We start from the raw sequence: 25,853 nt of genomic DNA on the forward strand, positions 1-25,853 counted from the left end.
CCAGATCAGGCCAGTCTTATGAAACATCACTTATCACAGGTTGAAGTACTTTTCTTCCACATCTTGGGGCCTACATACAAAATGGTTTTCTTCTGCTCTAAGTTCAGAAAGCTGGAAGGGTGAACTTTGGCATCAAAGGCAACAATGAAGAAGATGGGGTTTCAGACATCACAAATGCAAATATTTCACTTAATTACCAGTACCTTGCTACATGATCAGATGGTGCTTAGAAACAAAGAAAGTGTTCAATTAGCATCTGCAAAACGCCATAACAACCACGTGATACACCTCTCTTCGAGGATGAATGTACTGAAAGAGAGAAAATAAACAATCCAAACAAGAAGAATAATGGAGCTAAACTGTAGCAGGGAACCATCACAAAGTGGTGGCATGTAAATTATGCAAAAAGCAATGAAGAGTAGTAGGTGAGCTCCAGAGTAACCAATGGTGTGGGATGAAGATTGTGACCGACGGTCGATCACGTATGTGCTCTTGATGTAGGCCTTCTGAGGTAGCTCCAAATGGCTCTGATCTCAGCTTTGACAGGCTCTCCATCAATATTCAGCCATCATATGAACGATCTGACCAGCCCATATAATAGTGTAGAGGTAGCCAAAGCATTGATAATCACTTCGAGCTGCAACTATTGTAACCGGCACGCAACTGGTGAGGTGGTGAACCAACATCAAACACACAACTGAATGGAAAACTGCAAGCACTTAACTTGGAAACGAGACACGGTAGAGCGTAGTTATGTACCCAGATGCATTACCCTCTAAGTTAGGGGCCCCACACAGTATTGCTTTCTTTATTGATGCTCGCAAAGACAAATGCTCACTCTGCAATCTTTAAGCCATACGCTGATATGCCCAAAGTGACCCCAAGGGCACTCTTTTAAAGGCATGTAGGCCCAAAAGCAGAATATAACAAAATTTGGCGCCCCAATAGATGTAGCGCCCACATCATCAACGCTTTTAGTCATTAAGGCCGAAAAGCAGTTAGCGAGCCATACTGCAGAATGACATGCCACATCAGCATGCCTACAATTCATGCCACAAATTTCAGCATGTATTCCGCTGTAATTCTTGTGAGCTAGGACTCGGACTTGGGTCCTTTGATCCAATTCCTACACCTGCTTTGCTCATCCTCCCCTCATCCAATCCAATACGATAATTGCCCCCCCCCCCAACACACACACAAAAAGAGAAGAGTAATTGCCCTCGATTACAAGACAGTAAGCAGTAAACCAGCTCAATAGACACCGACTTCATGCAGACACGCATTTGAGTACTCAAACCATGCACTAGCACAAAGAACACTTGTCGCTACACAATCAACGATCACATTCACATATTTATCCCCGTCGAGATCTCAGACATAAATTGTGATCATCATGACTTGTTTAGTCATCAGATCCAGATCTCACTAATCTCTAACATCTCTAGATGCACAGAATCTCAATATATTCATTATTCGTATCAACTCCCCGGTGAATTGAGACAAAATGCTGCAAAGATTTCACCTCACATACTCAAAGAAACACACATTCACAAGAGTAGATCAATCAATCAAGAAGTTTTAAGGAATTTCAACCTTAGCATCACATACACATTCGCAAGAGTAAATCAATCAATCAACAGGTTTTAAGGAATTTCAACCATAGCATTCATTATCATTGCAAACAATCTATGTACATATTGTAGCAATCCCTAGGCAAAGCACTGTCAGCACATTAGTGCCCCCAAAATGTCGAAGACAAATTGGTTGACTCTATCTCAATCTATGGCAACTTGTGACATAGAAGTGGAGCAACTCCTCTCTCATGTAGCGCACATTGCACCAGATTCAACTCCCTCAATCGATCTGCACTTATGGAATAGTCTTAGCTAAACCAAGAGAGGTAAATCTCTAATATCAGAGTAGTATATGGCAAGTCTTCCTCCATCCTCTTCGCATCAAGAGCAAGGTAATTCTTGAACTTGACCAAGTACTCTTGGAGCGCGATCGATTCAACTCGCTGAATCGATCTACACTTTTGGAATAGTCACAGCTAAACCAAGAGAGATGAAGCTTTGGAGGCTGTTCGAGTCACCTAACGGAGTTATCTCGGTGACACTATATTGTAAGACTGTTCCGACCAGTTCGAGTCCAATACTGATACCTATAAATAGGACCCACTAATCCTATGTTGGCAGCTTACCTCTTAGATCTCGGAGACTTTTTGAACCTTTGCTCATAGAGCCTAGGAGAGCTTAGGAGTACGTAATAATGATCTTTGTATCATTTGTACTTTTGAGTTAACCATTCCAGAGTCTGGATCTGAGCCACTCGCAATCTTAACCATATCCAAAATCGGAATGTTATACCAGTTGTCTTGCAATCTGAAGTCTATTTGAAATCAGTTCATTTGTTATTCTGAAGGCTAATGTCAAGTCATCTGAAGTTCAAATCTATCATCTGGTTATCTCAAGTCATCTGCAGTTCAAATCTGTCATCTGGTCATCTGAAGTCTGAAGTTCTCATTTGGTTATCTAATCACCTAAACATGGCGAGTTACTCTAAGTCTAACTTTGGAATAGCTGTCAAGCGATCTAGCTCATTCCAATAACTAATGTACTATGTTGTAGGTATGGAGAAAAGAAAACATACAGATTGAGATGATATACTTGTATGGTTTCCCTTGGGATGGTTTCAACTTGAGTTGTCGAAGAACTCTCTTGTGTGGTCGGCATGGCAAAACGCTAATGTCGTGACTGGTTTATATATGGACCCGAATATGTGGGCTCTTGGCAGTCTTGCCTTTTGTATGAGTGCTTTTTGGTTTCAGATTGTTTTAAAAAGCGATGTTGGGTTTTAGTGAGAAGATGCTTGACTAACCCTCTAGTATATCTTGGAGAGACTTGATACTTGCTTCGTCTGTCCTGATCAAAGATTGGAAGGTATAACTTTTAAAAAATGATAATTGGTTATTTCCTGACGTAAAGTCACACATAATTTATGAAATGGCTATGCTATTGGGTGCTTCATCATCCATGCAATACCATGATTCCTATGGATAAATAAAGACTATGCTTCTCATGCTACTCACCTTGCCATGTATCCTCATTCACACACAAAAGTGCCAACTCACTACAAAATTAGAGGTACCCATATTGACCATTTGATTTTGTGACCTATGGCCCTCAGATTGTCACAAGATGGATGGTTTTTCTAAGTTGCAACCATTTTTAGCTTTTCTTTCATGATCAAAGTGGCCTTATGAAAACATTGGATAGTGGGCTATCTACTTCCAGTCAACAAAGGCATGATACTTCAATTCCACAAGGTTCACCCCTTGGTCATATCTCAAGTTGTGATCTCTCTTGGTGTGTCATGTTTCCTTAAGCCAAGTACCCAAACAAGAGCTGGCTATGCTCCATCTTTCACCCCTCACCCTCTCAAGCCTCAAAACATGCACAACAAAAAAAATTTGCAACAGTTGTTGATATTTACAAAGAGTCTATTGGCACATTCTTTAAATCACAGAAACGTGTGCTTGCAATGTTGTATTTTGACTCTATTAGTGTGCTTGCACACATCCGCCACCCACCCTAGACAGTAGCACTACCTTCAGGAGAGAGTGGGAGTCCTTAACCAAAACGCATATTGTAGGTATATCTGCTTCCTTGGCAGCGATTGAAGCTGCCGTACGCGGGGTCTCCAAAGACTATCTCTGAAACTGATCCGTAGGGCGGTAGACTTTAGCTTTCACGAGATCTTTACACTGTTAAACCGTACGACACAAAGGAACCTCACAAAAAAAGCTGTGACAATAATTCGACACTTCAATAAAACCATGGCTTGGCAGCTAGAGCGCTCCCAAGCATCCTCTTGGCCCTAGAGACTCGCGCCCCTTTCAAATTTCTTTATTCTTATAACATTTGAGAAGAACCTGTAAACTTCTACAAGTTGTCCCACTCTTATCCGGCTGAAAGTCCCCTACTCTAACCCGATTTTGGTAGCATAACCACAGTAGAAGTCTCCACGGACAAAATCCCAAGTAAACAATGACTTTCCATGCACTTCAGTGCACTTTACAAAAACTGGCGAGAAATTACAACACGCTGAAATCTCTGTTTTCGGCCTCCAATTTGCACCAGAACACCTGTTCGTCGGTGATTTCCTAGCTTCTTCGAAGCTCCTGGGACCTGTAGGCATCAAAACTGGCCAAAGTGAAACTGCAAAATTTTACAGCAACTGTGCTTTCCTGAGGCCCCCCTCGCATTATCTTGCAGTTTAGGTGCGAAACCTTAGCACCTACAGAAAAACAGCATGCTGTAATTTTCTGTTTCGCATCATTTTGAGCGCAAAAAACACATCTAAGCGTGCCTCAGAAGCTCCCGCACTCAATACGACAGTTCCCCTGTAAATCGGACGATTTTGCACGCGAGAAAACTCTCCATGTTTGCATTCCTTCGCAATGGAACTGTGTGTACCTAAAGAGGATTAGCAATTAGCTACTCCGGTTCCTGTATAGAATGCTCTTGCCTTGGCAAACGCGCATAAAACCCCTAGAAATGTACATGGACATCTGAGAAGCCCAGCCAGAGGGGCATTACCTTATGTGCAAAGGGGAGAGAGAGAGATGTGCAAGAGCAAATCATCATGCTGCATGAGACAAGGGAGAAGGCAAGCTTTTCATTAAAGCTGCACAGCCTGAAAATCCACCACAAAGCTGAAAATTTAGCTTTCTCGGTCTCATATTGGGCGCCCCCTCTTGGATGAAACCTTCTAGAGTGTGAGTTGACCTGCAGGTTGCTCTCCTACTGCCATGTGTCCAGTTTCCTCCTTTTGGATTATTTCCTAGTACCTGCAGGGTCACTTGCCTTTTGAAATAGACGAGATTCCTCGCGGGAAATTCTCTAAATTGCATAGTTACCAGGAACGGGAAACCGGAACGGGAAACCGGAACGGGAACACGGAACAAAATGCCATTCCCCGTTACGGGTACTCACGTTTGAAATACGGAATGGGGATTCGGAATGGGAACGGGGAGCGGAGACTTGAAAACGGCCATTCCCTGTTACTATGCTAAATTGTCATGTACAAGCACCCAAGGCTTTCCCGAGGCTCCCTTGGCATTACCTTGCAGTCTAGGTGTGAAACCCTAAACCTGCAAAAAACACAGCAGGCTGTAATTTTCTGTTTTGCATCATTTTGAGCGCAGCAAACACGTCCACGCCTGTGTCAGAAGCTCACGTACACAATGGGACAGTTCCCCTATAAATCGGACGAGTTTTCGCGTGAGAAAACTCTTCGTTTTCGCATTCCTTAGTGATGGACCTGTGTACTTGAAGGGGATTAGCAATTAGCTAATCCGGATCCTGTACATAAGGCTCTTGCCTTGGCAAACGCGCATAAAACTCTCGGAACTGTACATGGTCATTTGAGAAGCCCAAGTAGAGGGGCATTACCATATGTGCAAAGGGGAGAGAGAGATGCACGAGAGCAAATCATCACGCTGCATGAGACAAGGGAGAAGGAAAGCTTTCCATTAGAGCTGCAGAACCTGAAAATCCACCACAAAGCTGAAAAATCAGCTTTCCAAGCCTCATATTGGGCGCCCCCTCTTGGATGAGACCTTCTAGAGTGTTGAATTGACCTACAGGTTGCTCTCCTGCTACCATGTGTCCAATTTGCTCCTTTTGGATTAATTCCTAGTACCCACCAACTTATAAAGTCCTGCCAAGGGGCCTAAATGACTTTAATTAAGCCTAGCCACTTTTTTACTAGCCAGATTCCAGTGCCGATCAACCCAACCATCTCGTGGTTGCTTGCCCTTGACTCCTGTGGGTGAAACTATCGGCCAACGGCCGTTTCACATTTGCCATGCAATGTCCGGGACCTTGTGATTTTAACAAGAGGGTCCCAAAAATTAAATAAAAATCAAGGGAATAAAACCAGAAAATAAATATAGTGGTTGTCACCATCTCGTGACAATCCCAATCTCGAAACTAACCCTGGATAACATTGGGAGATACTCTGTCCTCAAGCCCGATAAACTGACCGAGATCGGCAAATCTTCTTTCTCAACAAGAACTTGGTTGCCATCTTCCCAGAGTAAATCAGATGGTGGGCTTAGCGGGGCGCGGGCGGGGGCTTCATCTGAGTCCCTCTGAGGCAGGGCAAGATCCTACATTTGTGCCCGCTATTGAGGGAGAAGAGGGGTGAGTCGAGAGCGAAAAGGGGTGAGGTCGACGCAATTGTCAAGTAGGCCAGCCAAACGAAGGCTAGCTACAAGAAACCCGATCGAGAGCGAGGCTAGGCGGGCCACAAAGAGTGGGGGGCAAGGGGCGGGTTTGTAGGGGGGATGGGGAGGGAGTGGAAGACAACGCGAGCGGAGGGTGTTGGGATGGGGGAGGAGGGTGGGGGGCGGTTTAGAGGGAGTGGGTGGGGGGAGGTGAGAGAAAAGAGGGTGAGCGCACCACGGCGGCGGCAGCAACGAGCTCCCTTCTGATCTATCTTTTATTAAACTTAAAGCTACATGGATCTTAATAAGATTACCATTAAGAACAAATTCCAAAATTCAACATCGACGATATACTTAAGAGATTTCTAGATTATACTTGTATGAATAGAATTGATCTTAAGAGTGGCTATCATTAGATTAGGATGGCTCCTGGAGATGTATACAACAAGGCCACACTCAAGACATTCTTTAAGTTGTCTGAGTTTTTGGTGATGCGGTTTGGACTTACTAACGCTTCTGCAACATTCAATTAGGATGATGGGTAGGATCTTTTCAGAGCATAGACAATATCTGGGCACATTCTTTGATGAGATCATTGTTTTCTCCTAGTCCGAAGTTGAGCACAGACAACAATCTGAGGCGAGTGTTTAACGTGCTAAGGGAACGTTGTTCAACAGAAAGAAGAGTGAACTCTTTTAGAGAGAGATACACTAGGACACATGGTTTTGTCCAAGGATGCTAGCATGGATCTAGCAAAGGTTGAGGCTATCGGCAATCGGTCTGAATGTGCATGATATGAGGAGCTGCTTGGGCTTATATTCTTACTATTTTCTGTTCATTTGACATTTTACAAAGATATCTTCGTTGTTGCACAACCTTACTCATATAGGGGTATTATTCACTAGGGGACCTTCATAGGTTATGACAATTTGGCGGCTCAAGAAGAAGGTGACTATCTGGGATTGGCGTTGATTCTTTTGGACTTGAAAAAAAACTTTTGAGGTTTAGTTTAACCTTCTGGGAGTAGATTGGGTGGTCTTGATTCAGGACATTTGTGAAGTAAGCTTACAAGGGCCGAATGTTCTCGAAGACTGTGAAGGAACCCTTAGCAATGATCGAAGCTTTGTATTAGTGGAAACACTATTTACTCTACATTAAAAAAAGCCATAGGAGCAACCAAGCTTTTTGGGGTGCTATGGGTCGCTTGCTTTTGTATCAGTTGCTTTTGGGGCTTAAGTGCCTATAAATAAGTGCCCTGGGAGTCACTTCTCTTATTCAATGTATGGTTACACATCTGTAAAGTGACTCCCTAGCAGTGTTACTCTGTGGAATTAGATAATATAAGCGAAGTACCAAAAGGGGCACAAGACTTTGGGGCCAATGCATCTGGAAGTAGAGCTCGGCCTAAGTACTTAATGTTCATATACAATTTTTTTCAAGTTCAACTGTGATTAAGCTTTTAAGTTTGTTGGTGTGCTTCCTATTGAGTCTGATGTAGCACCTCCAATGGTTTGCCATTTACAATGCTATCCAAAATTCAATCTATTCTTCTTCTATGGAGGATCCAATCCGAGTTTTTACACCACGCATCATGCATTCTAACAATGAATCCAACAATGAATTCTCTACATCTTCGAGGAATTCAAATGACGAATCCTCGGACAATTGTGACGACAGAAGTTCCACTTTTGATTTGACTTTTGCACAAAAGAGAAACCATTTGATTGAAAAGACTAATTCTATATACCCAGAGGAATCCAAGATAAGCCCAAATTCACCCTTAACGTAAAGTGCAAGGTATAGATATTAGACTCATGGTACCATCAGCTCCAGCATGCATAGTATTGACTAAATAATACAACATTTCGAGCCTAGCAAGAGCAAAAAGATATTCAAGGGTGGTGTACAAAGTGTCAAGTTTGATACTTTCTCAAGTCTCAAGAACACAAGAAAAGCACTATGGAAAGGCAACTTTACAAAAGCTTCCAAGAAAAGCAGCATCAGCTCAAAGGGAATGCATAGACATGGTGGCCAACGTTTTAACCTGCACAGAAAACCACGTTGTAAATGGGTGAGGTTCAAGCTTCATCTCTTTGGTTGACACCACAATACGAGACAAATGTTTAGACTACTTCCAACCATCTTCGGATGAAATTAAGAAGATACTTTTATGGCGTACAGTCAAAAATGTTGGGATACATTTCTCCCTATAGCTTCTGTGAGGAAGGTTTTATCTCAAGGAACACATGGAGAGGTTATTGTTATGGTTGATCGAAAGAACTTCAGAGAGCAAAAATCCTAAGCAACTTATGGGCCATGCTTTGGATGGTTAATCAATGTTGATGGGATCCTTGACATATGCTATGAACGATGGAGTATCCAAAGCTTCAAAGTGTCACAACCAACTGACGTGTCAAGCTACTGAAGACCTGAGCCAACTTGCAGATCCTCGCCAAGGGGCCTAAACCCTAGAAGCAGTAGAAGAAGCCTAAGTTCTCACCAAGTTACAACTTACAAGTCCTCGCCAAGTTGGGCAACTAATTAAATTGTTTTACCAACTTATGGGACCACTGTCCTTGATGGGGCGGCCCAAATGACAAAAGACTTTTAAAATAAAGTAGCACTTACACACACACACACTCATAGAAGACTTTTTGCGTGGCAGCTGATGACGTGGCATGAATGTGCCACGTGGCAAGTGAACGGATTTTCGCGTTTTAGGCTGATGGCTGCTGACTTGACGAACTGTACGGATTCCTTGAACTTGCACTACAAGCTTTTACCAGATGCTTTTGGGACAACATGCTTTTTAGTTGATGCTTTTCATGTATTGCTTTTGGATAGGGATTCCTTGAACTTGCACTGCCAGCTTTTACCAGATGCTTTTGGGACAACATGCTTTTTAGTTGATGCTTTTCATGTATTGCTTTTGGATAGGCCTAGGGCCTTTATATATGTGGCAAGGACTCACTCTCCGGCATGCTTCCGCGTGAAGGTGCAGAGATGTGTCGCTGCTGTTGTACTGAGTTGAAGCAATATAAAGAAATACAGCTGTGTTTGCTGCTGATTCACTGCCTCGCCCATGGCTTGCTGGTTACGTACCCGCTAAGAGGCCCTTTGCGCGCAATAACTACCTCGTCACGCTTGTCTGACACTTGCATTAACTGGAACAAGAACTTAAGCACAAATACAGAGCTTTGTTTACCGCCATCCTAATGGATTTAACATCAGAAACCATCTAAATGAGAAAGCAAAGTTCATACCATCCAAATAACTCGGGTACTAAATCTCTTGATTAAATATGACCTTCCAATCAAAAATGGCGAGACTAGAGCTAGACTTCAGAGGGAGGTGCTTTTGGGGGACATCACTCAGAGATTGACTTCCGACGCCTAGTGCGGCAGAAGAAGAGGGCATTTTTGGCTCGCTAGAACAGGATCTATACCAGCTATTTCTGCATCAGGATTCACATGAGGCATGGCGGCTCTTTCATGAGGACATCCCCCCCCCCCCCCCCCCCCCCCCCCACCCCCTCTGCCATTACCTCTACAACGGCCTGGGGCCAGTACACGTGATCTCTGTACACAGTTCCTAGACAACCGCTCCTTCCCGCCCCCCCAATCCATGCCCACACACATGTGCTTTTTTCACCGCTAAGATGGTGAAGAAGGCCATTGACAGGATGAGGACTGGGAGAGCATATGACCATGATGGCTTAGTGGCTGAGCATTTCATGCATGCCAGAGATCTACTAGCAGAGCTTATAGCAGTTATGTTTAACCGTGCTATGTGTGAGGGCTTGCCTGATACTTGGAGCCTATCTACTATTGTACCTATTTTCAAGTCACAAGACCCTATGGAGCCTGGGAAGGATCGCACTATCATGATTGGACACATTGGCACAGTTGTACTCATCCATTCTTGAGCAGCAACTGAGAAGATGGGCACAGAGGGAGGGGATACGCGTAGCCAGGCAGGCAAGGTTCAAGAGTGGTTTTTCTACTTTTGACCATATCTTGACACTCAGAGCCATCATTGAGGAGGGCAGATCACATGGGAACGGATCTATTGTAGCTTTGTGGACTTCTGCAAAGCATTTGACACAGTACCCCAGAGCTAGATTGATGCGCAGATTACAGGAGATGGGAGTACCCAGAGAGCTCATTTGGGGGGTCGTGGCATTATACAGGTCAGTAGTGGGGCATGTACGCACCTCGGAGGGTCTATCTACACCTGTTTACTCCACTATTGGGGTGTTTACTCCACTATTGGGGTGAAGCAGGGCTGCCCGCTCTCTCCTACTCTATTTGGTATGTATGTGGATGAGGTTTCTTACTACATCGAGAGGGATGGTGATAGAGGTGCACAGTTGGCAAGGACATGGATTCCACTATTGTTATATGCTGATGATATTGTGTTGATCTCTGACTCTCCAGAGGGGATGCAACGTCACTTGGCTGCTTTGCATAGGTTTGCCCATAAAAGTGGTATGTCCGTCAACCTTGGTAAAACCAAGGTCATGGTATTTAATACCACCCCACAGTGGATCAGGAGGTCAGCACCCGCATTCACATACAGCCAGGAGACAGTCGAGTATACAGATGCTTACACTTACCTTGGAGTGGTTTTTAGTGGACCAGCATTTTCATTGAGGAGAGCAGCAAAGACTAGATTGACCAAAGCCCATGCGGCATTGGGTAGATTGGAGAGGATGTGTTCACAGGTTCAGTTTCAGGAGCCTCGGACGAAGCTCTGGCTCTTTCACACTTTGGTGGCTTCTGCATTGCTCTATGGAGCTGAGATATGGGGACCTTCATTGGATCATCACGGGAGGACAGGTCGCACTGATGGATGGGGAGACATGGAGAAGCCTCTCGTCTCTATGATCTCGCGGCTCATTAGAGCCAAGGCTTCAATACCACGTGCCATTATCCGAGCAGAGCTAGTTGCCCTTCCCAGTAGTGGTTGAGGTACTCACCAGATGTGTCTCCTTCATACACCACATGTGGCAACTTAACAGAGACAGATATGCCCGCCTTGCACTTGAGTCCTCTCGACAGTTAGCCATGCAGGGAGATACAGCATGCCGGTATGGGGAGATGACATCATGGTTTTCACGCGTATGGGTTCAGCGTAGACAGATTGCCCCCCTTCCAGTACTCACTGGATGCAACCGCTCTAACTCTTACACAATCCGCGATCACCAGGCTCATCCGCCAGGACTTGACTCGGCTAGACACCAGGAGGACATGGATACAGCCAGTATAGGAGCTCGGCACGAAGATGGCTTTCTATGGAGAGCATCTTCTCCAGCTTACGGAGGACGGTTTTGTGACGAGGCCCAGATACATGGACACCCACTTGTCTCATGGGATACGATGTGCTATTGGCCAGATACGCACATCTTCACATCAGTAGCGGATCGAGACTGGAAGATACAGCGGGGTACCAGCAGAGGCCAAGACATGCCCCCTGTGTGACATGGAGCCTGAGACAGAGTTGCACTATACATGCCACTGCCCCATCTACTACGAGATACGAGGCTGCTTCAACTGCTTGTTTGGAGAGGTATTTGGACCACTCTCCAGAGTCATGCGGTACGAGGATCAGTGATGCCTGGGTTTGTTTTTCCTCGAGCCGCGCAAACACAGAGAGAGCCTGACGAGAGGACAGGCTAGACAGTCTCAGAGACACATCACAGACTTCTTTAGAGCAGACACTGGACACCCGGAGGAGCTACCACCACAGCAGAGCTCGTCGCCTTACACCAAAGGCACACTGGTTGATCGATCGACCGGGATGGGGAGATCCAGACACCCATGACTGCGGAGGACTACACAGCATTGACGGAGGCTGCATCAGAGGATCCGGATCACTCTGGCCCGACATGCACGACGCCCGGTCAGACTACTGACCATAGAGAAGATTGATGAGATCCGCCAGCGAGACCGATGCTGGATCTCTTGTGATTTAGCAATCCCAGCTAGCTACTTAGTTCACACCTAGCAGTTTAGGATTCCATAGCATAGTATTTTTATTTTGTCATTTTGTTACTTCTGTTACTCTGACTTTGAATCAGATCCACCACATTGTAATTTTCTGGTCTCATAGGTCACTTTGGCCTTTTGAAGACCTTAATATTTCATTTCATTCATCTCTCTCTCTCTCTCCCCCCCCCCCCCCCCCCAAAAAAAAGTTGCGTTCTTTGCAATAATACAGGCGCACTGTTTTCTGTATTAAGGGCTGCTACCAACGTTACTACAAATTGAAACAGAAAAAATAACTTCTCTTTACTCCAGCTTCTCGCAACAGGAGATGGCATGACTTCGTGGGCATATCAGATTCTTTGTTTTCAGAAAAAGGACCATAACAATAGTGACAAAAAGAATGGACAAAAAAGAAGGAGAGAAACTCAGTTATAATTTAATATTGTTTACATATTTTGTTGTACCTGTATTTTAGAGTCTTAAGTTCAGCATGATGAGTGCTAGCAATTGTCAGAAAGGCACCCCCTTCTTTGTCACTTGCAAACGATTCCAATATTGACATCCCAAGAGCTGCTCCCTCATTTGGGTTTGTACCTGTTCCAACCTGCAACATCATAACAAAGTTACTCCACTACTATCCAGCTAGAGCTTCAAGCCTATAATTTGAGCTTAGCCACATCATTGAGCTGTATATATGACTAAAATACAGCCAATCTCTCTTGATCAGAAACAGGTACTTTTGAACAAATTAGAAATAACAGCCAACTTCACGGCGACAGTTGGATATAGAGGCCAGGTGCCTGGCCACCCTAGGTCTGGCCGCCGCCACTAACAATACTGACCATTGTATTGTTTATTATCATCCAATGAATAAGGAGCTACAGATTCCGCAGCTGCAGTGCAGGTTGGGAGCTCCATCCCCCATCGTCTCTCTCTCTCTCTCTCTCTCTCTCTCTCTCTCTCTCTCTCTCTCTCTCTCTCTCTCTCTCTCTCTCTCTCTCTCTCTCTCTCTCTCTCTCCAGTTTAGTGTAGCACACAGGCCATGGGCAGCAGCCACTACTCGCTATTGTAACAGACTTGGACACTCCAAGTCAAGAATCTACCGCGACACCACCAAATAACAACTTAAAACAGTTCACAGTACACAATTTGTTTCGACACTAGCCCGGTGGAGTTCCGTGCCTAGAGATATTGGCCCCAAAGACTGGCGCCCCTTACGGTATTTCTTTTTATATTGATCTGAGTTCAAAGTACAAGAGTGCGGGCAGGCGCTCACACTCAGACTCTGCGTCCAGATGCTCTGAGTTGTGAGAGGCCTACTCACATATTTAAAGTTACAAGGGTTGCTAAAAGCAGAGCCCCAAAAGCTGAAATCAAAAGCTTTGAAAATAAAGCAAAAGTTCTTCCTCTCTCTTTCTTTTAATAAATAAAGCGGAGAGGCTTTCTCTTTCTCTCTCTTGCTAAAATAAAGCAAGAGAGTTCTCTCTCTTTCTCAACAATTTGTGTAGAAAAAGCAACGCCAAAAAGCTGCCCAACTTTCCGTAAATCACGCTGATGTCCATACAGTAGGCCACATGTCAGCCCGCCACGTCAGCAAATCAGGGTTAGGGTTAGGGTTAGGGTTTCAGCAGAATTAGGGTTTTTGACAGCCACGTCATCACTTTGTGACATACCCTCCTCTTGAAAGCATTGTAATCGCCCTCGATTACGCCTACAAAACAGACAGAGGCCATAAACCGTCTTAGCAGACACTGACTGTTAGTACCTACGTACTAGGAACGCACATCTAGCAAATGTACCAATCGACAGTCACATCACACGACATCACTAGACATCACAGGAGATCACATGACATTCAACATTCATTCGGATCTTAGACCATGATTTATCAGCAATGTAGCTAGCAATCGCCTCTTGATCCAATCAGGACCTCATCGATGCCCGATTGACTAACCCCTATTGCAACCATGTCTACTCGAGATCAATTAGACCGAAATGCTGCAGTCATTTCGTCTATCAGTTCCTGCACTTAAACAAGTCAAGAACAAGTCAGTTTCATATTTTCCGGAATTCCATTTCATAAAGTCATCCAGCAAAATACTGTCAGCTCTTAGTATCCCTAAAGCTCAAAGAGACATCAGTGACTCTAGTCTTCAAAAATCGAGGCATCTGTTGACAAAGGAGCGGAGTAACTCCCCTCTTGTGCATCCCACTGCACCGGATTTCCGGCCAAACTTAATTCTGGGTTCCATTTAGAATAGACTATGCTAAACCAAAAGCTTCAAGGGAAAGATTCACATTTCGAGGAATATCTGCTAGGTCTTCCTCCTCCATTCGCTTCGCATCCATTGCGAAATAGGTCTTGAATTTAACCAAGAACCGTCAGTTCGCTTTACCTTCTTTCTTTCTTTCTGTGCCAATTTCTGTTCTGGAATGAGTGTCTGCTCGTTTTCGTCCAATTCGGGTTGCACCTCTGGCTTCCCATCATCGGGCACATCGCCTTCAAAAGGCTTTAAGAGACTCACATTAAAAAGAAAACATTGTGAATCCTCCCAAGTATTCTGGCAGCTTCAATCCAAAGGAGATATCATAATTCTTTTCGGAAAACCTGGAAAGGTCCACACTATGTCATGCTAAGCTTACAAAGAAGCCGCTCCTTTCCCTTTTGTTTTCTTTGTCAGTCGTGCCTTCCCATAATGTAAGAGCACCCAATTCTTCTCCTTCAATTTCAAATCGCGACAATGGCGATCTCCTGCCTTTTTCTATCTTTCCTGAAATTTTTGTGAAGCCTTTTGGACCAAGTCCCTCGGGAACCGGTAGGTTTCAAAGAAAAATCTTATCTTTTGCGCTAAGGAAGGGTAGAACCTTCCTAGCAAATTCAAAAATCTCAATTGCATCTTCCCTATCAAAGAGTCAAACGTGTTTCCGTAGGCATATTCCACCAAAGGTAAAACACCTTACCCAAGTAGTCTTCTGATCCAACAAAGAAGACTTCAACAAATCCAGTACCACTGAATTAGCAATCTCTGATTGCCCATCAATCTGCAGATGGAACGATGACGAGAATTGCAACCGCGTGCCTATGTTCTCCCAAATAGCCATCCGAAACAAACTCGTGAACTTGGGGTGCCTGTCGAAGACAACCGTCTCAGGCATGCCATGTAATCTGAAGACCTTGGCAATAAACAGTCGTGCCCACGCTTCGTTCTCGGGAGATGAAATCCATTGCAATACTTTCCCAAGGGCGGGTGAGTATGGGTAAAAGGCTGTAACAATCCCTGTGCTTTATGCCTGTCAAAACTTGACCTTCTGGCATACCAAGCAACTGCACACAAACTCGTCCACATCCTTCTTGAGTCTCGGTCAAAAGAAGTATCTCTCTACCCCTTTCAAGGTGGTCGCAATGCCGCTGTGACCCGTAAAAGGCGGACAGTGGCATTCGCTTAGAACATTTTCCATCAACGGCTGTGTAACGCACAACATGGTTTTCTTTATTAAGTAGACATCCCGAATAGAATAGTCCGCTGTTATCTCCCCTTTCTGTATTCAACTGAATACATCTGCAAATCTGTTCTCTGGCGTACTGGCCGACCATATCCTCAAAGTTCCTATGATGTATCACGGAAATAGCCAGAACCAACGGCTTTCGGTACAAAGTATTTGCCACCAATGTCTTTTGTCTCTACACATGGACAATCTGGAAGTAAACTGTGACAAGATGTTTGCCCACCGCATCTGCTTTTCCGATAGCTGCTTCCATGACAAGAAGTAGCATAAACTCCCATCATCTGTGAAAAACCGTAAAATCGGCTCCAAGTAGGTAATGTTGCCACTGAATAAGAGCATGGATAGCCGCCAAAAGCTCTTTCTCACATATCTATATTGTCGATTTCGGCCTTGAAAACAATCGGCTCTCATAGGCAATGACATTGGCCTTCTTGCATTAAGACCGCACCCAGACTACGACCACAAGTATCACAATATACTTCAAATGACTTCTGCAAATCCGGCAAAGTCAAAAACTAGTCCTGTAGTCAAATTCTGTTTCGATTCCTAAAAGGCAGTCACTTCTATGGATCCGCACGAGAAAGGGACTCCTTTTGTGTCAAGATATGCAGAGGGGAAGCAACCTCTGCAAACTTTCGAATGAACCTCCTATAGTACGAACACAATCCCAAGAAGCTTCTAACTTCATGGACATTCTTCAAATCGGGCCAATCACGGATAGTCGCTATCTTGGCCGGATCCATTTGCACTCCTGCTGTTGACACAATGTGTCCCAAAAAGTGAAATGCAAATAGTCTATACTCTCGAAAAATCATATCCATCATCCGGTTAAATGTCCCACGAGCATTGGTTAAGCCAAAAGGCATCACCAAAAACTCAAATAACCCAAAAGTAGTCTGAAAGGCTGTCTTGTAGACATCTCCCGACACGATTCTGATCTGATGATATCCACTCTTCAAATCCATCCTGCTAAAACACGAGGATCCCTGTAATCTCTCGAGTATATCATCGATCCAAGGAATCGAAAATCTGTTCTTGATGGTGATTTTGTTGAGAGCTCTATAATCGATGCACATTCTCCAAGATCCATCTTTCTTTAAAACCAACAACACTGGAAAGCAATACGGTGAAGTACTAGGCTGGACAAGAGGCTTTTCCAAAAGGTCTTTCACTTGGTTCATAATCTCTTCATTCTGTGCTCGGCTCACACGGTAAGGTGGCCGGTTTGGTGGTGTGCTTCCTGGTATCATATCAATAGTATGATCCTCAGGACGAGCGGTGGTAACTCGCCTAGCAGGCCCTCTGAAAAAGCAATCGGCATGAGTGTGGAGAAAAATCTTTTGTTCAGGTCAAAACATATTCGACCTTCATCCATCATTTAGTTCTCTCCCAAAAATAAAAGTGAGTAAAGAAACTGAAGTTCATCAAGTACAATCTCTCAGCCCTTCATTTGTCAAAGTCACTTTCTCGGCCCAGTAGTCAACCACGGCGTTGTTGTTGTGATACCTAGCGATTTCGAGTAGAACGTAACAACCTTCCAAGGCAATTACGTAAAACTCCGCATGTCCTAAACACCCCTGTCATTGCAAACGTAGTTTGCCAATGCTTGGTGTAATGGCAACATCCATCCAGGTGCCACTCGAACTACCTTCGCCTGTGGACTCAACCTATCGGACGTAATTCCAAATCGAAAGAGCTTCCTGATCTTTCCGTTTTGCCCTAAAAACGAAAAAATTTATACTTTCATTCATTTGATTCGGTTAAGGCCCCACGCAATGTGGTACCAATTCTACTTTTTATCTACCTTTTCTTCCATGTTCCTCAGCGGCTCTCGAACTCTCAGGCCTTTCGTCGTCCTTGTTGTTCTGTTCTTTCTGTGCCTTTTTAGGGCACTTCGCGGAGATACGTCCAGTTTCCCCGCATCCAAAACACTTCCCCTCCCTGATGAAGCGAGCTCTCTCCTGAGGAGTAAGCTTGGGTCGTGCATCTTTCTTTTCTGGGTTTCTCTTCCTCTTTTTACTTTCATTCGTCGAAGTCTGTTCGGCTCTTTGTGTCATGATCTCATCGGTGGGGTAGGTCAAACTGCCAGAGTGAATGGCACAACCCCGTTTCGCATGACTCATCAACTCCTGAATAGAAGTTGACTTCTGTTCCAAGCAGTGATCTCAGATCTCTGTAGGTAGACCCAAGGTAACCCGCTCAATCTGTTCACTGAACGAAATCTTCTTGAATGAAGAGGCTTGTAGAAAAGAGCTCCAAAATCTCTCGCAATAAGCGTCCACTGTATCTTTCTTGGTCATCCAAAGATGGTTCCAAGCACTTCGTATGAGTCATGACGCCAAGAAGAAATAAAAAGCTTCTTGAATTTCAGCCATTTAACTGGCGCAGTCTTGTTTAAAAGAAGCGTGGACCACCAAGTTCGAGCATTCCCCTTAGAGTAAGAGGCAGCTCTTCGAATCTTAGAGTCCTCCCGCAAAAGCGATGTCAAACTGTTGTACAAAAGACAAAGCCTGCGGAAGCATCTCTATATCCCGAAAACGTGCCAAATTTAATTGACTGTCCACCTTTCTTAAACTCTCGGACTTTCTTGCTTTATCTTCCAAAAAGTCATATTGGTTGTTGGCTTTATAAAAATTCTTCTTCTTTGCATAAAAGTTGCTGTCGTCAGAGTCTGAACTGTTTGTAGAGGAGTCCTCTATAGAATTGTCTCTCACTAGGCGAGATTTAGACTTCTTTGCCTTTTTCTTGCCCTTTCCGAAGCGTTGTTTCTTGCTTCGCTTTTTGCCTTTGCGATCTTCTTCGCTCGAGTCAAATGAGCTAGAAGATCTGTCAGAAGAAGAAGAAGAAGAATTGGGTACTCCTGGAAATCGAACACACTTCTTCTATTTCTTTGCTATTTCAAATGTCGACTGACGACCCAAAAAGCCCCGGAAGTCAGTGCCTTTCTTTTGCTTTTTGCCGTGCTTTTTAGCTTTGTTCTGCGCGTCAAAAAGCTGAGCATTCGCGCATCAACCACCTCTTCTAATTCCTTTTCTGTATACTTCTTGTGAGCAGAAGGTTTCTCGAGAGCGGGTTTCGGAGGTGGTGTTGTGGTTTTCTGCCACTGCGCGTGCACTTCCTGGAAAGAAGTCTCGCTCGTATATTTTGCAAATTTTGGGTGCTTCGCCAAATTGAGCATCATCTTTGTTGCATCACCGATCAATTGAGGACGCTCCATCTCTCGACGCTCCGTCTGAGTAGGCCGAGGCGGGCCATACTCCTTGCCAAAATCTTCGTTGTGATCCCTTCTCGCATCTCTGGAAGCAGAGGGAGTCGACTGACTTTTGCCTGAAGCCATAGGTGCCGCGAAAAAAAATTTGGGATCGGATTTCCAATAGAAGAGAAATCGTCCATGCTCTCATACCACTGTAACAGACTGGACACTCCAAGTCAAGAATCTACCGCAACAGTACCAAATAACCACTTCAAAACAGTTCATAGTACACAATTTAATTCGACACTGGCCCGGCGGAGTTCCGTGCCTAGAGATATTGGCCCCATAGACTAGCTCCCCTTTCGGTATTTCTTTTTATATTAATCTGAGTTCAAAAGTACAAGAGTGCGGGCAGGCGCTCACACTCAGACTCTGCGTCCAAATGCTTTAAGTTGTGAGAGGCTTGCTCACATATTTAAAGTTACAAGGGTTGCTAAAGCAAAGCCCCAAAAGCTGAAATCAAAAGCTTTGAAAATAAAGCAAAAGTTCTTCCTCTCTCTTTCTTTTAATAAATAAAGCAGAGAGGCTTTCTCGTTCTCTTTCTCTTGCTAAAATAAAGCAAGAGGGTTCTGTCTCTCTTTCTCAGCAATTTGTGTAGAAAAAGCGACGCCAAAAAGCTACCCAGCTTTCCGTAAATCACACAAATGTCTGTACAGCAGGCCACGTGTCAGCCCGCCACGTAAGCAAATCAGGGTTAGGGTTAGGGTTTCAGTAGAATTAGGGTTTCTGGCAGCCACGTCATCACTTTGTGACAGCTACACCTTCACGCGGGAGACTGGCTTTGTATACATAGATGGGATCTACAGACGCCTGTACATAGAGGAGCCACGGCGACCTCTGGAGGAGCTTACTACTATACTGGCACAAACACTACATGATGCAGTAGTAGAGGCATACCCACATACCCAGCCTGAGCAGAGACGCCGTTCGGGGAGCATGCCCAGAATAGTTGGTAAGATGAGGAATGCCGGGACACTAGAGCTAGACTTCAGAGGGAGGTGCTTTTGGGTCACAGACAGTCACAGATTAACTTCCGACGCATAGCGCGACGGAAGAAGAGTGAATTTTTGGCTCACCCAGAGCACGATCTTTACCAGCTATTCTTGAGTCAGGACTCACGTGAGGCATGGCGGCTCTTTCATGAGCGCACACCCCCCCCCCCCCCTTGCCATCACTTCTATACAGGCCTGGTGCCAGCACGCATCATCTCTGTACACAGTTCCTGAGCACCCCCCCCTTCCCGACCCCCCGATCCATGCCCACACACGTGCTTTTTTCACCGCTGAGATGGTGAGGAAGGCCATCGACAGGATGAGGACTGGGAGAGCATATGACCATGATGGCTTAGTGGCTGAGCATTTCACGCATGCCAGAGATCTACTAGCAGAGCTTATAGCAGTTATGTTTAACTGTGCCATGTGTGAGGGCTTGCCTGATACTTGGAGCCTATCTACTATTGTACCTATCTTCAGGTCGGAAGACCCTATGGAGCCTAGGAATTATCGCACCATCATGATTGGACACACATTGGCACGGTCGTACGCATCTATTCTTGAGCAACAGCTGAGTAGATGGGCAGAGAGGAAGGGGATACGCGTAGCCGGGCACGCAGGGTTCAGGAGAGGTTATTCTACTCTTGACCATACCTTGACACTCTGAGCCATCATTGAGGAGGGCAGATCACATGGGAGACGGATCTATTGTAGCTTTGTGGATTTCCGCAAAGCACTTGACACAGTACCCAGAGCTAGATTGATGCGCAGATTACAGGAGATGGGAGTACCCACAGAGCTCATTTGGGGGTCATGGCATTATACAGGTCAATAGTGGGGCATTGTACGCACCTCAGAGGGTCTATCCATACCGGTTAACTCAACTATTGGGGTGAAGCAAGGTTGCCCGCTCTCTCCTACTCTATTTGGTATGTATATGGATGAGGTTTCTTATTACATTGAGAGAGATGGTGTAACAAACTTGGACACTCCAAGTCAAGAATCAACCGCGACAGCACCAAATAACCACTTCAAAACAATTCACAGATCACAATAGATTTGCACTGGCCCGACGGAGTTTCGTGCCTAGAGATATTGGCCCCAGAGACTGGCGCCCCTTTCGGTATTTCTTTTTATAATAATCAATCATCAAAGTACAAGAGAGCGGTTAGGGTTTCACTCTCAGACTCTGCGTCCAGATGCTCTGAGAAGTGAGGCCCTCACCACTAATTTAAAGGTTACAAGGGATGCCCAAAAGCAGAGCCCCAAAAGCTTTTAAAATCAAAAGCATCAGTTCTCTCTCTCTCCTAGAGAGTCTTTTCTCTTTTTTTTAATAATAAAAAAAAAAGCAAAAGCAAAATTCGCGTCGCTACTTCTTGTCACAGAAGCAGCTTTCGGAAAAGCAGATGCGGTGGATGAACATCTTGTCACAGTTCCACTTCCATATTGTCCATGTGCAGGGACAGAAGAATGTGGTGGCAGATGCTTTGTCTCGGAAACCGTTGGTTCTGGCTATTTCCGCGATACATCATAGGAGCTTCGAGGATATGGTCGATCAGTGTGCCACAGATACAAATTTTGTAGATATTTTCACACGGATACGGGATGGGGAGATAGTAGCTGGATACTCCCTTCGGGAAGGCTACTTGATGAAAAAGACTATGTTGTGCGTTACACAACCGTTGAGGGAAAAGGTTATGACTGATTGCCACTGTCCACCTTTTACGGGTCACCGCGGCATTGCTACCACCATGAAAGGGGTAGAGGGAGATTTCTTTTGGCGGAGACTGAAGAAGTATGTGGAAGAGTTTGTGCGCAGTTGCCTGGTATGCCAGAAGGTCAAGTTTGACAGGCATAAGGCACAGGGATTGTTACAGCCTTTACCCATACCCACCCGCCCCTCGGAAAATATTGAAATGGATTTCATTTTTTTTAATCTCCCGAGAATACAGAATGATCACGATGATTTTCCGATTACATGGCACGTCTGAGACGATTGTCTTCGACAGAGACCCCAGATTTATGAGTTTGTTTTGGAAGGCAATTTGGGAGAACATTGGCACGCGGTTGCAGTTCTCGTCATCGTTCCACTTGCAGACTGACAGGCAATTTGAGATTGCCAATTCAGTGATTTTAGATTTATTGAAGTCTTGTATCTCGCATCAGAAGACTCAATGGGAAAAGAACTTACCTTTGGTGGAATTTGCCTACAATAACACGATACACTCTTCGACGGGGAAGACGCCAATATACGAAGAAAAGTAAAGTCCGAAGGCGGTTCATGGTTAAGTTCAAGAACTTTCCTGCATTTGATGCGAAGTGGATGGAGAAGTAGGACCTAGCAGATACTCCTCGGATTGTGAAACTTTACCTCGATGTTTTGGTTTAGCATAGTCTACTCCAAACGGAACCCAGAATTCAGCTTGGCCGGAGATCTGGTGCAGTGGGATGCACAAGAGGGGAGTCACTCCGCTCCCTTGTCAACAGATGCCTCGATTTTGATACTAAAGTCACTGATGTCTCTTTGTGCTTCAGGGATACTGAGAGCTGACAGTATTCTGTTGGATGACTTTATGAAATGGAATTCCTAATTATGATACTGATTTGTTCTTGACTTCTTGTGAGTGCAGGAACTGATAGCCGAAATGACTGCAGCATTTTGGTCTGATTGATCTCGAATAGACATGGTTGCAATAGGGGTTAGTCAATCGGACATCGATGAGGTCCCGATTGGACCTAGATGTGATTGCTAGCTACATTGCCGATAAATCATGGTCTAAGATCCGAATGAATGTTGAATGTCATGTGATGTCCTGTGATGTCTGGTGATGTCCTGTGATGTCGTGTGATGTGACTGTCGATTTTGTACATGTGCTAGATGTGTGTTCCTAGTACGTAGGTACTAACAGTCAGTGTCTGCTAAGACGGTTTATGGCTTTTGTCGGTTTTGCAGGCGTAATCGCGGTCGATTACAATGCTTTCAAGAGGGGGGTATGTCACAAAGTGATGACGTGGCGGACAGCAGAAACCCTAATTTCTGCCAGAAACCCTAAAATTCCTGCAAACCCTAATTTTTGCCAGAAACCCTAAATTCCGAAAATCGCGGAGGCGGATTATTATTATAAAAAAAAAAAATTCGGAAAATGATGAGCGACGCGAATTTTGCTTTTGCTTTTTTTTTTATATAAAAAAAAGAGAAAAGACTCTCTAGGAGAGAGAGAGAACTGATGCTTTTGATTTTAAAAGCTTTTGGGGCTCTGCTTTTGGGCATCCCTTGTAACCTTTAAATTAGTGGTGAGGGCCTCACTTCTCAGAGCATCTGGACGCAGAGTCTAAGAGTGAAACCCTAACCGCTCTCTTGTACTTTGATGATTGATTAATATAAAAAGAAATACCGAAAGGGGCGCCAGTCTCTGGGGCCAATATCTCTAGGCACGGAACTCCGCCGGGCCAGTGCAAATCTATTGTGATCTGAGAATTGTTTTGAAGTGGTTATTTGGTGCTGTCGCGGTTGTTTCTTGACTTGCAGTGTCCAAGTTTGTTACAGATGGTGATAGAGGTGCACAACTGGCAGGGACATGGATTCCACTATTGTTATATGCTGATGTTATTGTGTTGATCTCCGACTCTCCGGAGGGGATGCAACATCACTTGGATGCTTTCCATAGGTTTGCCCATGAAAGTGGTATGTCCGTCAACCTTGGGAAAACCAAGGTCATGGTATTTAATACCACCCCACAGTGGATCAGGAGGTCAACACCCGCATTCACATACGGCCAGGAGACAGTGGAGTATACAGATGCTTACACTTACCTTGAAGTGGTTTTTAGTGGGCCAGCATTTTCATTGAGGACAGCAGCAGAGACTACATTGACGAGAGCCCATGCAACATTGGGTAGATTGGAAAGGATGTGTTCACAGGTTCAGTTTCAAGAGCCTCGGACGAAGCTCTTGCTCTTTGACACTTTGGTGGCTTCTGCATTGCTTTATGGATCTGAGATTTGGGGACCTTCATTGGCTCATCACGGGAGGAAAGGCCACACTGATGGATGGGGGGACATGGAGAAGCCTCTGGTCTCTACGATCTCGCGGCTCATTAGGGCTAAGGCTTCAGTACAACGTGCTATTGTCCGAGCAGAGCTAGCTGCCCCCCCACTAGTGGTTGAGGCTCTCACCAGATCTGTCTCCTTTATACACCGCATGTGGGAACTTCCCAGCGACAAATATGCATGCTGCTATGGGGAGATGACATCATGGTTTCGGGCACATGGGTTCAGCATAGACAGATTGCCCCCCTTCCAGTACTCACTGGATGCACCCTCTCTGACTCTTACACAGTCCGAGATCACCAGGCTCATCCGCCAGGACCTGACTCAGCTAGACACCAGGAGGACATGGATACAGCCAGCACAGGAGCTGGGCACGAAGATGTCTTTCTACAGAGAGCATCTTCTCCAGCTTACGAAGGACAGTTTTGTGACGAGGGCCAGATACATGGACACCCACTTGTCTCATGGAATACGATGTGCTATTGGCCAGATACGCACATCTTCACACCAGCTGCTGCAGATCGAAACTGGAAGATACAGCGGAGTACCAGCAGAGGCCAGGACATGCTCCCTGTGTGACATGAGCCTGAGACAGAGTTGCACTACACATACCACTGTCCCGTCTACTACGAGATACGAGGCTGCTTCAATTGCTTGTTCAGAGAGGGCTTTGGACCACTCTCCAAAGTCATGCAATACGAGGATCAGAGATGCCTTGGTTTGTTTTTGCTCGAGCTGCGCAGACACAGAGAGAGCTTGATGAGAGAATAGGCTAGCCAGTCTCAGCGACAGACGACACACTTCTTCAGAGCTGTCACTCGACACCGAGAGGAGCTACTACCACAGCAGAGCTCATCGCCTCACACCAGAGGCACACTGATCGACCGAGCCACCGAGTTGGGGAGATCCAGACGCCCACGAATGCGGAGGACTACACAGCATCGACGGAGGCTGCATCAGAGGATTTGAACCACTTTGGCCCGACATGCACGACGCCCCGTCACACTACTGAGCATGAAGGAGATTGATGAGATCCGCCAACGACCGATGCTGGATCTCTTGTGATCTAACTATCCCAGCTAGCTCCTTAGTTCACACCAAACACTTTAGGATTCCATAGTATTTTATTTTATCATTTTGTCATTTTGCCATATTGTTACTCTGACGTTGTATCAGATCCACTACATTGTAACTTTCTGGGCTCATAGGTCACTTTGGCCTTTTGAAGACATTAATATAACATTTTCTCTCTCTCTCTCTCTCTCTCTCTCTCTCTCTCTCTCTCTCTCTCTCTCTCTCTCTCTCTCTCTCTCTCTCTCTCTCTCTCTCTCTCTCTCTCTCAGTCTTTCTTCTAGCATACATACTTTCTATTAGATTCAGCGGTTTGTAACTTGTTGGTCTCATAGGTCATTTTGGCATTTTGGAGACTTGAGAGGATATGTTCGCAAGTACAGTTCCAAGAACCTCGGACAAAGCTTTGGCTCTTTGACTCTTTGGCCACTTTGGCCATGTTGTACGGAATGGAGATATGGGGCCCCTCAGTTGATCGTCATGGCAGAGCTCGCAGTACTGATGGATGGAGATGTATGGAGAGACCCTTGGTGTCTATGATTTCTCGGATGATTAGGGCAAAGGACTCAGTACCACATGACATTGTTGGGGCGGAGCTCACTGCTCCTCCATTCGTAGTGGAGGCACTCACTCGATCAATTTCATTTATGCATAGCACCTGAGTTGTCCCTACAGACAGATATGCTCGATTAGCACTAGAGTCTTCGCGACAACTAGCATTGCAGGGAGATAGATCATGTTGGTATGCAGAGATGGCATCTTGGT

General features: G+C 45.1%; 1 protein-coding gene across 8 annotated transcripts in view; it reads right to left on the reverse strand.

Moving 5' to 3' along the window:
- Positions 1-25,853, reverse strand: part of LOC147461918 (DNA mismatch repair protein MutS, type 2) — a 164,118-nt gene that overhangs the window by 40,280 nt on the left and 97,985 nt on the right. For 7 of the 8 annotated variants that reach the window (XR_015187659.1, XR_015187658.1, XM_086509389.1 and 4 more), the window contains exon 14: positions 12,681-12,820. Coding sequence is in view for 6 of the 8 variants with exons in the window: in XM_086509389.1 (XP_086365515.1) it covers positions 12,681-12,820 (140 nt within the window). In the remaining 2 variants the exon portion in view is untranslated. Of the gene's footprint in view, positions 1-649; positions 8,274-12,680; positions 12,821-25,853 lie in introns of those variants that run through there. The other variant, XM_086509391.1, reaches the window with a different exon arrangement.

The sequence above is a fragment of the Adiantum capillus-veneris genome, chromosome 3 (genome assembly GCF_014529385.1).
Source record: "Adiantum capillus-veneris isolate H3 chromosome 3, ASM1452938v2, whole genome shotgun sequence".
Lineage (NCBI taxonomy): Eukaryota > Viridiplantae > Streptophyta > Polypodiopsida > Polypodiales > Pteridaceae > Adiantum > Adiantum capillus-veneris.